This window comes from Pristiophorus japonicus, chromosome 3 (assembly GCF_044704955.1).
Source record: "Pristiophorus japonicus isolate sPriJap1 chromosome 3, sPriJap1.hap1, whole genome shotgun sequence".
In the NCBI taxonomy this organism is placed as follows: domain Eukaryota; kingdom Metazoa; phylum Chordata; class Chondrichthyes; family Pristiophoridae; genus Pristiophorus; species Pristiophorus japonicus.
The window spans coordinates 234301106-234315674 of record NC_091979.1 but is presented as its reverse complement, the minus strand read 5'-3'; the positions used below and the strand labels follow the sequence as shown (position 1 = coordinate 234315674).

At 48.7% G+C, this 14569-nt stretch overlaps 1 protein-coding gene across 1 annotated transcript in view; it reads left to right on the top strand.

Annotated features, from left to right (window-relative positions):
• abcc2 (ATP-binding cassette, sub-family C (CFTR/MRP), member 2) overlaps nt 1-14569 on the top strand; it is a 278866-nt gene that overhangs the window by 175754 nt on the left and 88543 nt on the right. Inside the window, exons 13-16 of the mRNA XM_070876416.1 lie at nt 3521-3667; nt 4906-4990; nt 8393-8459; nt 13195-13321. Of these exons, the coding sequence (XP_070732517.1) occupies nt 3521-3667; nt 4906-4990; nt 8393-8459; nt 13195-13321 (426 nt within the window). The remainder of the gene's footprint in view (nt 1-3520; nt 3668-4905; nt 4991-8392; nt 8460-13194; nt 13322-14569) is intronic.

The following is a 14569-nucleotide window of genomic DNA, read 5'->3' as shown; positions in this document are numbered from 1 at the left end:
TCCTCCCAGATCCAATCGCGACCTTTGCATAGGAGCACATGTAGCAGCTCTAACAGCGTGTTCAATTTGAGAAGAAAGTTGCCAAAATAGTTCAGGAGCCCCAGGAATGAACGCAGCTACGTCGAGTTACGGGGTCTGGGTGCTCTCTGGATCGATTCTGTTTTGGACACAGTAGGTCTGATCCCGTCTGCTGCTACCCTCCTCCCCAGGAATTCTACCTCTGGAGCTAAGAAGACACACTTCACCTTTTTCAGTCACAGCCCTACCCGGTCCAGTCTGCGTAGCACCTCCTCCAGGTTGTGGAGGTGTTCTTCAGTATCGCGACCCGTGATGAGGATGTCGTCTTGAAAAACCACCGTCCTCGGAATCGACTTGAGGACACGTTCCATATTTCGCTGAAAGATCGCGGCGGCCGAACAAATCCCGAACGGACATCTGTTATACTCAAACAACCACTTGTGTGTCGTGATGGTGGTCAGCTTCTTCGACTCACTCGTCAGCTCCTGGATCATGTAAGCTGAGGTCAGGTCCAATTTTGAAAAAGGTTTGCCACCGGATAGCGTCGCAAAGAGGTCCTCCGCTCTCGGTAGCGGGTACTGGTCTTGGAGTGACACTCGATTGATGGTGGCCTTGTAATCGCAACATATCCTGACCGACCCATCCGCCTTGAGCACCGGCACGATCGGGCTCGCCCAGTCACTGAATTCGACTGGCGAGATGATGCCTTCCCTCAGCAAGCGGTCCAATTCGCATTCTATTTTCCCGCATCACGTACGGCACTGCTCTGGCCTGGCGTCCGGGTTTATGTGAATCACTACTTTGGCCCCCATGAAAGTGCCGATGCCGGGTTGAAATAATGAGTCAAATTTGTCCAGGACCTGTGAGCATGATACTCACTCCACAGAAGAAATTGCATTGACATTGCCCCATTTCCAGTTCATGACAGCAAGCCAACTCCTCCCCAGTAGTGCGGGACCGTCCCCCAGGACAATCCAGAGTGGCAACCTGTTCTCCGAATCGTTGTGGGTCACGACTACCGTGGCGCTGCCTAGCACCGGTATGATCTCCTTTGTATATGTCCATAGCAGTGCGTCAATCGGCAATAATTTTGGCCTCCTGACCTTGGATACCCACAACCTTTCGAACTGTTTGATACTCATCAGGGACTGGCTGGCCCCCGTGTCTAGCTCCATTGATACTGGGATGCCATTGAGGAGCACTTTCATCATTATCGGTGGCGTCCTGGTATATGAACTGTTTATATGTGGTCCACATGAACTCGGTGAACTACAGCTTCCAACGATTTCCCCCAGTATTTATTTAGCCTCGTAGGGCTTACATCGGGCCCGTCCTCCTCGTACATCAACCTGGCTGCAGGCTTCCTGCACATACACGCCAAGTGACCGCTGACATTGCAATTTCTGCAGGTATATTGCTGATACCTGCAAGCTCTGGCTGGGTGTTTGCCTCCACACCTCCAGCATTAGCTAGAGGCCCCATTGTCGGAAACAAAAGGTCCATTACCAGTCAATCGTCTCTGACTGTCTCTGTAACTGTCCTTAAGTGCACCATTAACAGGTGTTGATGGCTCCATTACTGGCCGCATTGTCCATTGCGATGGCATGTATCGTCGTTCAGCTAGTCATTGTCTCTGTTGAATTCCCCCTTTGGGTTCGACTACATGCTGGGGCATGTCCGATTGCCCTTGTCTGCCTAGAGAACTGTGTGCCGGGTTAACAATGTTGACTCCCTGGTCGTTTGCCGCATTTGAGCCAAGATTGTTGCCATAAATCATTCTGGTCTCTTCCTCCCCTGAGATAATTGTCTGGGCTATCATAGCCACTGCTTCCAAGGTCAAGTCTTTGGTCTCAATCAGTTTCCTGAAAATCCCAGCGTGCCCGACGCCCTTAATAAAAAAGTCTCGCAGCATCTCCGCTCTGCATGCATCTGGGAACTTACATAGGCTCGCCAGTCGCCGGAGGTCTGCCACGAAGTCTGGAACGCTTTGCCCTTCTCGCCGCCAGTGCATGTAAAACTGGTGTCTCGCCATGTGCATGCTGCTCGCCGGTTTAAGGTGTTCCCCAATCAACTTACTGAGCTCTTCGAATGTCTTGTCCACCGGCTTCTCTGGCGCTAGAAGGTCCTTCATCAGGGAGTGCGTTCTGGATCCACAAACCGTCAGGAGATGAACCCTGCGTTTGTCGGACGAATCCTGTCCCAACCATTTCTTAGTGACAAAACTTTGCTGTAGTCTCTCAATAAAGTCATCCCAATCATCACCAACACAGTACCTCTCTTCTGTGCTGCTAGTAGCCATGCTCGCGTGGTTTAAATCCCAGTTTCTTGTTGCCAATAATCTGTCCTTACTATACAGTATAAATGCACACGAGGCCCATACTTGAGATAAGATCACTCTGTGACCTATTACCTTTATTACCAAGACCTCAAGAGACAGACGGTGAGTGGTGCTTCCCCTTTTATACCGGAAAGTCCAGGTTAGGAGTGTCTCCCACAAGTTCGCCCCCTGTGGTCAGTGTTCTCAAGGTGTACAACTTAGGTCAGCTTATACATGGGTTACAAGGACAGTTGAATACATGACAACTTTATTCTGGACATAACACTGTCTACCGTATATAACATCCCGTGGCACTATTCAAAGAAGAGGCTGGGTCATTGAATGTATTTAAGGTGGATTTGGACAGATTTAATGATAAGGGAGTCAAGGGTTATGGGGAGCTGGCAGGGAAGTGGAGTTGAGGCCATGATCGGATCAGCCATGATCTTATTGAATGGCAGAGCAGGCTCGAGGGGCCAAATGGCCGACTCTTGCTCCTATTTCTTATGTTCTTATAAGAGCAGGGGAAGTTCTCCCCAGTGTCCTGGCCAATATTTATCCCTCAATCAACATAACAAAAGCAGATCGTCTGCTCATTATCTCACTCCTGTTTGTGGGAGCTTGCTGTGCGCAAATTGGCTGTCTAGTTTTTCTACATTCATCAACATCATCATAGGCAGTCCCTCGAAACGAGGATGACTTGCTTCCACGCCTAAAGGGATGAGTTCACAGGTGTTTCAATGAAGGACCTTATATTCCAGGTCCCGAACTACATCCTGAAGGGTGGAAGTTGCCTAAGCGTGGATTTTTTTAACGTGGGGTGGCTGTTGCACACCAGCCACCACACGGGCTTGACAGAGCCAGGTCTTGGTCCAGTGGCAAGGATTAACCAAGACGACTGGAGACCTGCTCTGCTGCACGGACCTAGTGCGCACACATATCGCAGTGTGGGCTGGCCTGTGCTGCCCCTGGGCCCTCGCCTCTTCCAGGCCCTGAACTCTCACCTCTCCTGAGCCCCCAATCATGTCGCTCCAAATTACAACAGTGACTACACTTCATAAAACACTTCATTGGCTGTAAAGTGCTTTGGGATGTCTGGTGGTCGTGAAAGACGCGATATAAATTCAAGTCTTTCTTTACTCCTGTTTATAATCCTCTCCGTGTATTCCCCCTTGTGTTGTGTAGGTGTCTCTAACAAGTTTTGCTGTCTATCTTGCGGTGGATCCGAACAATGTTCTGGATGCTGGAAAGGCTTTCACTTCTATCTCGCTGTTCAACATTCTGAGATTTCCTCTGGCGATGCTACCTATGCTTATCTCGTCAATGGTCCAGGTAAGATCGGGGTGATGGGGGAAGGGGGCAAGTAAAGAAATCTGTCACATCTGACATTCAGTGTTGTGAACCCTATTGATTTGAGCAGTAAATCCTCACTAATGCATTCCCCACTCCACCCAAACCCACCTGTGTGATTTCAAATTCCATCATGGAATTTTTTTAATTAAAAAAAATCCGGAAGTAAAGCTCCTGTAAGTAAAATGGTGAGCAGAGCTGTGTGTACCATCTACACGATACACTGCAGCACCTCCCAAGCCCATGACCTCTGCCATCTTGAAGGACAATGGCAGCAGGCGCATGGGAACACCACCACCTCCACGTTCCCATCCAAGATACACACCATCCGGACCTGGAACTATATCGGCCGTTCCTTCATCGTCACTGGGTCCAAATCCTATAACTCCCTCCCTAACAGCACTGTGGGAGCACCTTCACCACACGGACTGCAGCGGTTCAAGAAGGCGGCTCACCACCACCTTCACGAGGGGCAACTAGGAATGGCCAATAAATGCCAGCCTTGACAGTGATGCCCACATCGCAGGAATGAATTAAAAAAAACACAAATAAACACATGCAGTGAAATCAATATAGGTCTGAGTGTCCGAAATCCAGACTCCCCCGCCTCGGCCCGACCTCCTCCCCTTCACCTCTTATTCTTCTAAACTCCAATGAGTATAGGCCCAACCTGCTCAACCTTTCTTCATAAGACAAGCCCTTCATCCCAGGAATCAACCCATGAACCTTCTCTGAAATGCCTCCAATGCAAGTATATCCCTCCTGTTCCCAGGTTCCCAGCAACATCCTGGTGGCAGTCTTTCTCTCTCAGCATCTTTGCTCCCCTCTGCGCTTCTCTTGAAGCCATTGACTTCTTCATGGGTTCCCACACCTGAGAGAGCAGACGGGATCTCAGTTTAATGTCATCCGAAAGATGGCCCCTCCAACAGTGCAACGCTCCCTCAGTATTGCCCCTCTGACAGTGCGGTGCTCCCTCAGTACTGCACTGGGAGTGTCGGCCTAGATTTGTGTGCTCAAGTCCCTGGTGTGGGGCTTGAACCCACAACCTTCTGACTCAGAGGCGAGAGTGCTACCCACTGAGCCAAGGCCGAGCCTTTGAGCTATGAAGAGTCTACTGGTCTATGAGAGATGCCCGTAAAGCTGCGGAAGGAGACACTAATACACGTTTAATGCAACACACATCATTTGATTACTCGAGTTATTATTTCTTTTATCCATAGGCCGATATTTCCCGCAAACGGCTGGAGAAGTTCCTCGGGGGCGAAGACTTAGACATGTCAGCAATCCGACAGGATCCCAGCTGTGGTACGTGGGCTGAGAGGTGCTTGCGGGCAGCCTAGTTACCGCTGATGTATTAGGGCTGCAGTCAGGGTCGGGACATCCACCTTTTACAATGACCTTAGGTTAGAAGATTCTTGTCTTCGGCCAGAAACACGGAGATCTTGGTGAATCTCGACGAATACCGCAACTCTTCTATGTGCTGGTTATTGAGGTCAAGGGGTCCTGGTCATTGCAGCGGTGCAATGGCTTTCTACGTTTTGGACAGGATGGCGAGGGAGGGGGAGATAACCCGAACCTTGCCTTGTACATGCCACAAGTATAGAAGAAAGACTTTCATTTATATAGCGCCTTTCAAGACCTCTGAACGTCTCAAAGTGCTTTACAGCCAATGAAGTGCTTTTGAAGTGTAGTCACTGTTGTAATGTGGGAAACGCGACAGTCAATGTGTGCGCAGCAAGCTCCCACATACAGCAATGTGATAATGACCAGATAGTCTGTTTTAGTGGATGTTGATTGAGGGATAATTATTGGCCCCAGGACATTAGGGATAACTCCCCTGCTCTTCTTCGAAATAGTGGGCATGGGATATTTTACATCCACCTGAGAGAGCAGAGGGGGCCTCGATTTAACGTCTCATCCGGAAGACGGCATCCCGATGAGTGTTAGCCTAGATTATGTGCTCAACTCCCTGGAGTGGGACTTGAACTCACAACCTTCTGACTCAGAGACGAGAGTGCTGCCCACTGAGCCAGGGCTGACACTGTATGGCCACTGAGGTGTCTGAAGAGCTCTGCCGCTGGAGGGATGGAGGCCCTGTATGGCTCAGAGACATGGTCCATGTACAGTAGACACCTCAAGTCGCTGGAGAAATACCACCAACGACATCTCTGCAAGATCCTACAAATCCCCTGGGAGGACAGACGCACCAACATTAGTGGCCTCGACCAGGCCAACATCCCCAGCATTGAAGCACTGACCACACTCGATCAGCTTCGCTGGGCAGGCCACATTGTTCGCATGCCAGACACGAGACTCCCAAAACAAGCGCATTACTCGGAACGCCTTCACACCAAAGGTGGGCAGAGGAAATGTTACAGGGACACCCTCAAAGCCTCCCTGATAAAGTGCAACATCCCCACCAACACCTGGGAGTCCTTGGTCAAAGACCGCCCTAAGTGGAGAAAGTGCATCCGGGAGGGTGCTGAACACCTCCAGTCTCATCGCTGAGAGCTTGTAGAAATCAAGCGCAGGCAGCGGAAAGAGCGTGCAGCAAACCTGTCCCACCCTCCCTTACCCTCAACCACTGTCTGTCCCACCTGAGACAGAGACTGTAATTCTTGTATTGGACTGTTCAGCTGCCTAAGAACTCAATTTAAGAGTGGTAGCAAGTCTTCCTCGATTCCGAGGGACTACCTATGATGATGATGATGAAGAGCTCCCTTGGAAAGGAAATGGGAAGAACGCTTTGGATACATACTTTTTTATATATATATATATTAATGACCTGGACTTGTATGTACAGGGTATAATTTCAAAGCTTGCAGATGATATGAAACTTGGAAGTGTAGTAAACAGTGATGAGGATAGTAACAGATTTCAGGAAGACATAGACAGATACATGGCAGATGAAATTGAATGCAGAGAAATGTGGAGTGATACATTCTGGTAGGAAGACTGAGGAGAGGCAATATAAACTAAATGGTACAATTTTAAAGAGGTCACAGGAACAATGAGACCTAGGGGTGTAAGTGCACAAATCTTTGAAGGTGGAAAGGACAAGTTGAGAAAGCTGTTAAAAAAAAGTTTATGGAATCCATGGCTCTATTAATAGAAAAATAAGAGTACAAAAGCCATGGGTTATGCTAAACCTTTATAAATCACTGGTTAGGCCTCAGCTGGAGTATTGTGTCCAATTCTGGGCACCGCACTTTAGGAAGGATGTCACGGCCTTGGAGAGGGTGCAGAAGAGATTTACTAGAACAGTACCAGGGATGAGGGACTTCAATTATGTAGAGAGACTGGAGAAGCTGGGGTTGTTCTCCTCAGAGCAAGACCTCTCGGGTGGAAATAAATGACCCCAAGGCACGATTTCTAAGAAGAGCAGGGGGAGTTCTCCCTGTTGTCCCGAGCCAATATTTATCCCTCAAACATTACCAAAACAGATTATCTGGTCATTATCACATTGCTGTTTGTGGGAACTTACTGTGCGCAAATTGGCTGCTGCGTTTCCTACATTACAACAGTGACAGCGCTTCATAAGTACTTCATTGGCTGTAAAGCGCTCTGGGACGTCCCAAGGTTATGAAAGGTGCTACAGAAATGCCAAGTTATTCTTGGAGCAGAGGAGGTTAAGAGGAAATTTTATAGAGGTGTTCAAAATTATGAATGGTTTTGATAGAGTAAATAAGGAGAAATTGTTTCCACTGGCAGAAGGGTCGGTAACCAGAGGACACAGATTGAAGGTGAGTTGCAAAAGAACCAGAGGTGACTTGAGCAAACATTATTTTACGCAGCGAGATGTTGTGATCTGGGACGCGCTGCCTAAAAGGGCGGTGGAAGCAGATTGAATAGTGACTTTCAAAAGGGGAATTGGATAAATATGTGAAGGAAAAAAATTGCAGGGCTGCGGGGAAAGAGCAGGGGGAGTGGGACTAATTGGGCAGCTGTTTCAAAGGCACAGGCATGATGCTGTGCTGTATCTTTCTATGATTCCCTGTCCTCTATCCAGGGAGGCAGCCTTGTTGACATCTGTTAGCTCCCAAAGGAATAACGTTTCATCTTTTCTTTATGGACAGAGTTATTTGCAGTAGAAAAATGTTCTGATTGGCTCTCCATTATCACATGGCCTGATTGCTGATTGGTCCCCTTACAGGATAAGTCACACCCAGAAGTTTCTCTGAAACAAGTAATTCGAGCCGCCCAGCCCAAGTTCTAAGTGACTTTGCAAAGTGTAATTCGAGCCATTCTGACTTCAGAACCCAGAGAGGATAGAGCTCCCCACCCAACAAAAGCCTCCCAAGTTCCTGACCCCATCCCAGCCTAAGTTCCTGACCCCATCCCTCCTCCAACCGAAGTTTATTGCTTTTTCGAAAGCTAACCCAAAAGCCTCAGTATCTGCCAATAGTCACTGACCCAAACGACACGGAAATAATGTAAAAAATGTAATGAAATTTATCAACAATGAAAGACAATCAAGCACAGATGAATTTCTAGCAACACTACAAAACAAGCAAATGCGGTGACAGCTCGGTTTTGCGATTTTAGCGGTTGGAAGCTCCCAGCTTGGTCGGAACAACATGGTCGTTGCGGTTTTAGGTCCGAGGAGTCTGAGCATGCGCATGCGCAAGAGGCATCGGCGGTGGAGTGCAGAGGACGCTGGCGCAGAACAAAACACAGTGCACTTAGTCACTCTTTCTTTTTCCCTAGAGTCTGCTGTCAGCTTCTCAGATGCCTCCTTTTCATGGGAGAAAAATGAAGAACCAACCATCAAGAAGTGAGTTGTGTTTGTGTAGATGTAGCGTATATCTAACCATTAATGTCATAGACAGTCCCTCGAAACGAGGATGACTTGCTTCCACACCAAAAAAGGATGATTTCACAGGTGTGTCAATGAAGGACCTAATATCCTGAAGGGTGGAAGATGCCTGTGCGTGGAATTTTTTAACGTATGGTCGCCGTTGCACATCAGCCACCACATGGGCTTGACAGAGCTCGGTCTTGGTCCAGTGGTAAGGGTTAACCAAGACGACGGGAGACCTGCTCTGCTGCACGGACCTAGTGATCACACATATCGCAGTGTGGGCTGGCCTGTGCTGCCCCTGGGCCTCTGGCCCCGAACTCACGCCTTCCCTGGGCCCCGATCACATCCCTCCACAGTCTCTCGCCGCTCCTGCTGTATCTGCCCACATTCCAATCACTGACCTGGACCTTGATGATGTCACTCTTCACTGCCGTCGCCCTCCTGCACCAGCTCCCACTGCTCCCTGAAGTGGCCTCCACACTGCTCCCGGGCCGCCGCACCTCCGCTCCTTTTATGGCCCCGACCATTAATGCAGCTTTGATAGGCGGCTGGTTATTTCTGTGGATTATAACATCGTCTGCCCGTCGCATCAACCCGAGCTTTCAGTCTTCATCAGAAGACGTGGAAGAGGATGAACAAGCTAAGAGAGGCAAGGCCGGGATCTGTTGCAGTGGCTGTCTCCTTGGCATCTTGCCCAGGTGCCCCATTTCACAGCGGGTCAACTTCGACGGCCAACGCCAGCTCTTAGATTGTGGAGCCTGGTGTTGGCCTCACCATGGCTCAGTGGGTAGCACCCTCGCCTCTGGGTGGGCAGGTTGTGGGTAGCACCCTCGCCTCTGGGTGAGAAGGTTGTGGGTTCGAGTCCCCACTCCAGAGACTTGAGCACAAATTCCAGGCTGACACTCCCAGTGCAGTGCTGAGAGAGCGCTGCACTGTCATAGGGGCAGTACTGAGGCAGTGCCGCACTGTCGGAGGGGCAGTGCTGAGGGAGTGCCGCACTGTCGGAGGAGCAGTACTGAGGGAGTGCTGCGCTGTCGGAGGTGCCGTCTTTTGGATGAAGCGTTAAACCGAGACCCCATCTGCCCTCTCAGGTGGATATAAAATATCTCGTGGCCACTATTTCGAATAAGAGCAGAGGAGTTATACCCGGTGCCCTGGGGCCAATATTTATCCCTCAAACAACAGAACAAAAACAGATTATCTGGTCATTATCACGTTGATGTCTGTGAGAGCTTGATGTACGCAAATTAGCAGCCTTTTTTCCTACATTACAACAGTGACTGAACTTCAAAAAGTACTTCATTGGCTGTAAGGCGTTTTGGGACAGCCGGTGGTCGTGAAAGGCTCTATATAAATGCAAGTCTTTCTTTTTTCACCTGCGGTTCACACATTCCAGTGGGGAGGTCACTGACTATCAGGCCATGGATCAACCTAAAGAAAGACTTTCATTTATATAGCGCTTTTCATGTCCCCGGACTATCACAAAGCGCTTTACACCCAATGAAGTACTTTCTGAAATGTAGTCACTGTTGTAATGTGGGAACTCCCCTGCTCTTCCTCGAAATAGTGCCATGGGATCTTTTAAGTCCACCTGAGAGAGCAGACGGGGCCTTAAGACGCTCCTTAAAACCTACCTCATTGACCAAGCTTTGGGTCACCTGTCCTTATAAAACATAAGAACATAAGAACATAAGAATTAGGAACAGGAGTAGGCCATCTAGCCCCTCGAGCCTGCTCCGCCATTCAACAAGATCATGGCTGATCTGGCCGTGGACTCAGCTCCACTTACCCGTCCTCTCCCCGTAACCCTTAATTCCCTTATTGGTTAAAAATCTATCTATCTGTGACTTGAATACATTCAATGAGCTAGCCTCAGCTGCTTCCTTGGACAGAGAATTCCACAGATTCACAACCCTCTGGGAGAAGAAATTCCTTCTCAACTCGGTTTTAAATTGGCTCCCCCGTATTTTGTGCCCCCTAGTTCTAGTCTCCCCGACCAGTGGAAACAACCTCTCTGCCTCTATCTTGTCTATCCCTTTCATGATTTTAAATGTTTCTATAAGATCACCCCTCATCCTTCTGAACGCCAACGAGTAAAGACCCAGTCTACTCAATCTATCATCATAAGGTAACCCTCTCATCTCCGGAATCTACCTAGTGAACCGTCTCTGTACCCCCTCCAAAGCCAGTATATCCTTCCTTAAGTAAGGCGACCAAAACTGCGCGAAGTACTCCAGGTGCGGCTTTACCAATACCCTATACAGTTGCAGCAGGACCTCCCTGCTTTTGTACTCCATCCCTCTCGCAATGAAGGCCAACATTCCATTCGCCTTCCTGATTACCTGCTGCACCTGCAAAATAACTTTTTGGGATTCATGCACAAGGACCCCCAGATCCCTCTGCACCTCAGCATGTTGTAATTTCTCCCCATTCAAATAATATTCCCTTTTACTGTTTTTTTTCCCAAGGTGGATGACCTCACACTTTCCGACATTTTATTCCATCTGCCAAACCTTAGCCCATTCGTTTAACCTATCCAAATCTCTTTGCAGCCTCTCTGTGTCCTCTACACAACTCGCTTTCCCACGAATCTTTGAGTCATCTGCAAATTTTGTTACACTACACTCTGTCCCCTCTTCCAGGTCATCTATGTATATTGTAAACAGTTGTGGTCCCAGCACCGATCCCTGTGGCACACCACTAACCACCAATTTCCAACCCGAAAAGGAACCATTTATCCCGACTCTCTGCTTTCTGTTAGCCAGCCAATTCTCGATCCATGCTAATACATTTCCTCTGACTCCGCGTACCTCTATCTTCTGCAGCAACCGTTTGTGTGGCACCTTATCGAATGCCTTTTGGAAATCTAAATACACCACATCCATCGGTACACCTCTATCCACCATGCTCGTTATATCCTCAAAGAATTCCAGTAAATTAGTTAAACATGATTTCCCCTTCATGAATCCATGCTGCGTCTGCTTGATTGCACTATTCCTATCTAGATGTCCCGCTATTTCTTCCTTAATTATAGTTTCAAGCATTTTCCCCACTACAGATGTTAAACTAACCGGCCTCTTGTTACCTGCCTTTTGTCTGCCCCCTTTTTTAAACAGAGGCGTTACATTAGCTGCTTTCTAATCCGCTGGTACCTCCCCAGAGTCCAGAGAATTTTGGTAGATTATAACGAATGCATCTGCTATAACTTCCGTCATCTCTTTTAATACCCTGGGATGCATTTCATCAGGACCAGGGGACTTGTCTACCTTGAGTCCCAATAGCCTGTCCAGCACGACCCCCCTGGTGATAGTGATTGTCTCAAGGTCCTCCCTTCCCACATTCCTGTGACCAGCAATTTTTGGCATGGTTTTTGTGTCTTCCACTGTGAAGACCGAAGCAAAATAATTGTTTAAGGTCTCAGCCATTTCCACATTTCCCATTATTAAATCCCCCTTCTCATCTTCTAAGGGACCAACATTTACTTTAGTGCCTCAGGGTCAAATTTTGTCTGATTTATGCTCCTGTGAAGTACCTTGGGAGGGTTTGCAATGTTAAAGGTGCTGTCTCAATACAATTTGTTGTTGTGGGTCATGATTGACCAGGAACTGTACTCGACCAGCCACATGAATACCGTGGCTACAAGAACAGGTCAGAGGCTGGGTATTCTGCGGCGAGCGTCTCACCTCCTGACTCCCCTAAACCTTTCCACCTTCTACAAGAAAAGAAAGACTTGCATTTATATAGTGCCTTTCACAACCTCGGGCCGTCTCAATGTGCTTTACAGCCAATGAAGTATTTTTTCAAGTGTAGTCACTGTTGTAATGTAGGGAACGCGGCAGGCAATTTGCGCACAGCAAGATCCCACAAACAGCAATGTGATAATGACCAGATAATCTGTTTTAGTGATGTTAATTGAGGGATAAATATTGGCCCCAGGGCACAGGGGATAACTCCCCTGCTCATCTTTGAAATATTGGCCATGAGATCTTTTACGCCCACCTGAGAGAGCAGACGGGGCCTCGGTTTAACATCTCGTCCGAAAGACAACACCTCCAACAATGCAGCACTCCCTCAGCACTGCACTGGGAGTGTCAGCCGGGATTTTTATGCTCAAGTCTCTGGAGTGGGGACTTGAACCCACAACCTTCTGACTCAGTGGCAAGTGTGCTGCCCACTGAGCCACAGCTGACACCTAACCTTTGAAGTTGCTGTTCTGGTTAACCACCCTAAACCCATTGAGTTGTGTCGGGGAGGCTCGGCAGTGCCGTTTTGATGACTCCCAAAGCAAGTGCTCTACTCGGAACTCCTTCAAGGCAATCAAGCCAAAGGTGGGCAGAGGAAACGTTACAAGGACACCCTCAAAGCCTCCCTGATAAAGTGCAACATCCCCACCGACATCTGGGAGTCCCTGGCCCAAGACCTCCCTAAGTGGAGGAAGTGCATCCGGGAGGGCGATGAGCACCTCGAGTCTCATCGCCGAGAGCATGCAGAAATCAAGTGCAGGCAGCGGAAAGAGCGTGCGGTAAACCTGACCCATCCTCCCTTACCCTCAATGACGATCTGTCCCACCTGTGACAGGGACTGTGGCTCTCGTATTGGATTGTTCAGCCACCTAAGGACTCATTTTTAGAGTGGCAGCAAGTCTTCCTCGATTCCGAGGGACTGCCGATGATGATGATTTGATGTTAACTTGTGCTTTTTCCTGCAGTATTACGCTGGACATCAAGTCGGGAAGCCTGGTGGCCGTGGTGGGGCAAGTGGGATGTGGGAAATCGTCCCTGATGTCTGCGCTGCTGGGAGAGATGGAGAACATCAAAGGATTCATAAACGTAAAGGTACCAAAACATGTCAGCCACAAAATTCGTGCCTCTTCGACCCTGCCTCTAGACTTGACTATTCCAATGCACTCCTGGCCGGCCTCCCACATTCTACCCTATGTAAGCTAGAGGTGATCCAAAACTCGGCAGCCCATGTCCTAACTCGCACCAAGTACCGCTCACCCATCAGCCCCTGTGCTCGCTGCCCCGTGTCCTAACTCCCTCCAAGACCCTCTCACTCATCGCCCCATGTGCTCGCTGACCCGTGTCCTAACTCGCACCAAGTCCCGCTCACCCATCACCCCCTGTGCTCACTGACCCGTGTCCTAACTCGCACCAAATCCCGCTCACCCATCATCCGCTATGTTCGCTGATCTACGGTTCACTGGCTCCCGGTTAACATAGAAACATAGAAAATAGGTGCAGGAGTAAGCCATTCGACCCTTCGAGCCTTCACCACCATTCGATATGACCATGGCTGATCATTCACCTCAGTACCCCTTTCCTGCTTTCTCTCCATACCACTTGATCCCTTTAGCCATAAGGACCATATCTAACACCCTCTTGAATATATTTAACGAACTGGCATCAACAACTCTCTGTGGTAGAAAATTCTACAGGTGCACAGTTCTCTGAGTGAAGAAGTTTCTCCTCATCTCGGTGCTAAATGGCTTACCCCTTATCCTTAGACTGTGACCCCTGCTTCTGAACTTCCCCAACATTGGAACATTCTTCCTGCATCTAACCTGTCCAGTCCCGTCAGAATTTTATATGTTTCTATGAGATCCCCTCTCATTCTTCTAAACTCCAGTGAATACAGGCCCAGTCGATCCAGTCTCTCCTCATATGTCAGTCCTGCCATCCCGAGAATCAGTCTGATGAACCTTCGCTGCACTCCCTCAATAGCAAGAACATCCTTCCTCAGATTAGGAGACCAAACCGAACACAATATTCCAGGTGAGGCCTTGTACAACTGCAGTAAGACCTCCCTTCTACTATACTCAAAACCCCGAGCTATGAAGGCCAACATGCCATTTGCCTTCTTCACCGCCTGCTGTACCTGCATGCCAACTTTCAATGACCAATGTACCATGACACCCAAATCTCATTGTACCTCCCCTTTTCCTAATCTGCCGCCATTCAGATAATATTCTGCCTTCACGTTTTTACCACCAAAGTGGATAACCTCACATTTATCCACATTATATTGCATCTGCCATGCATTTGCCCACTCACCTAACCTCTCCAAGTCACCCTGCAGCCTCT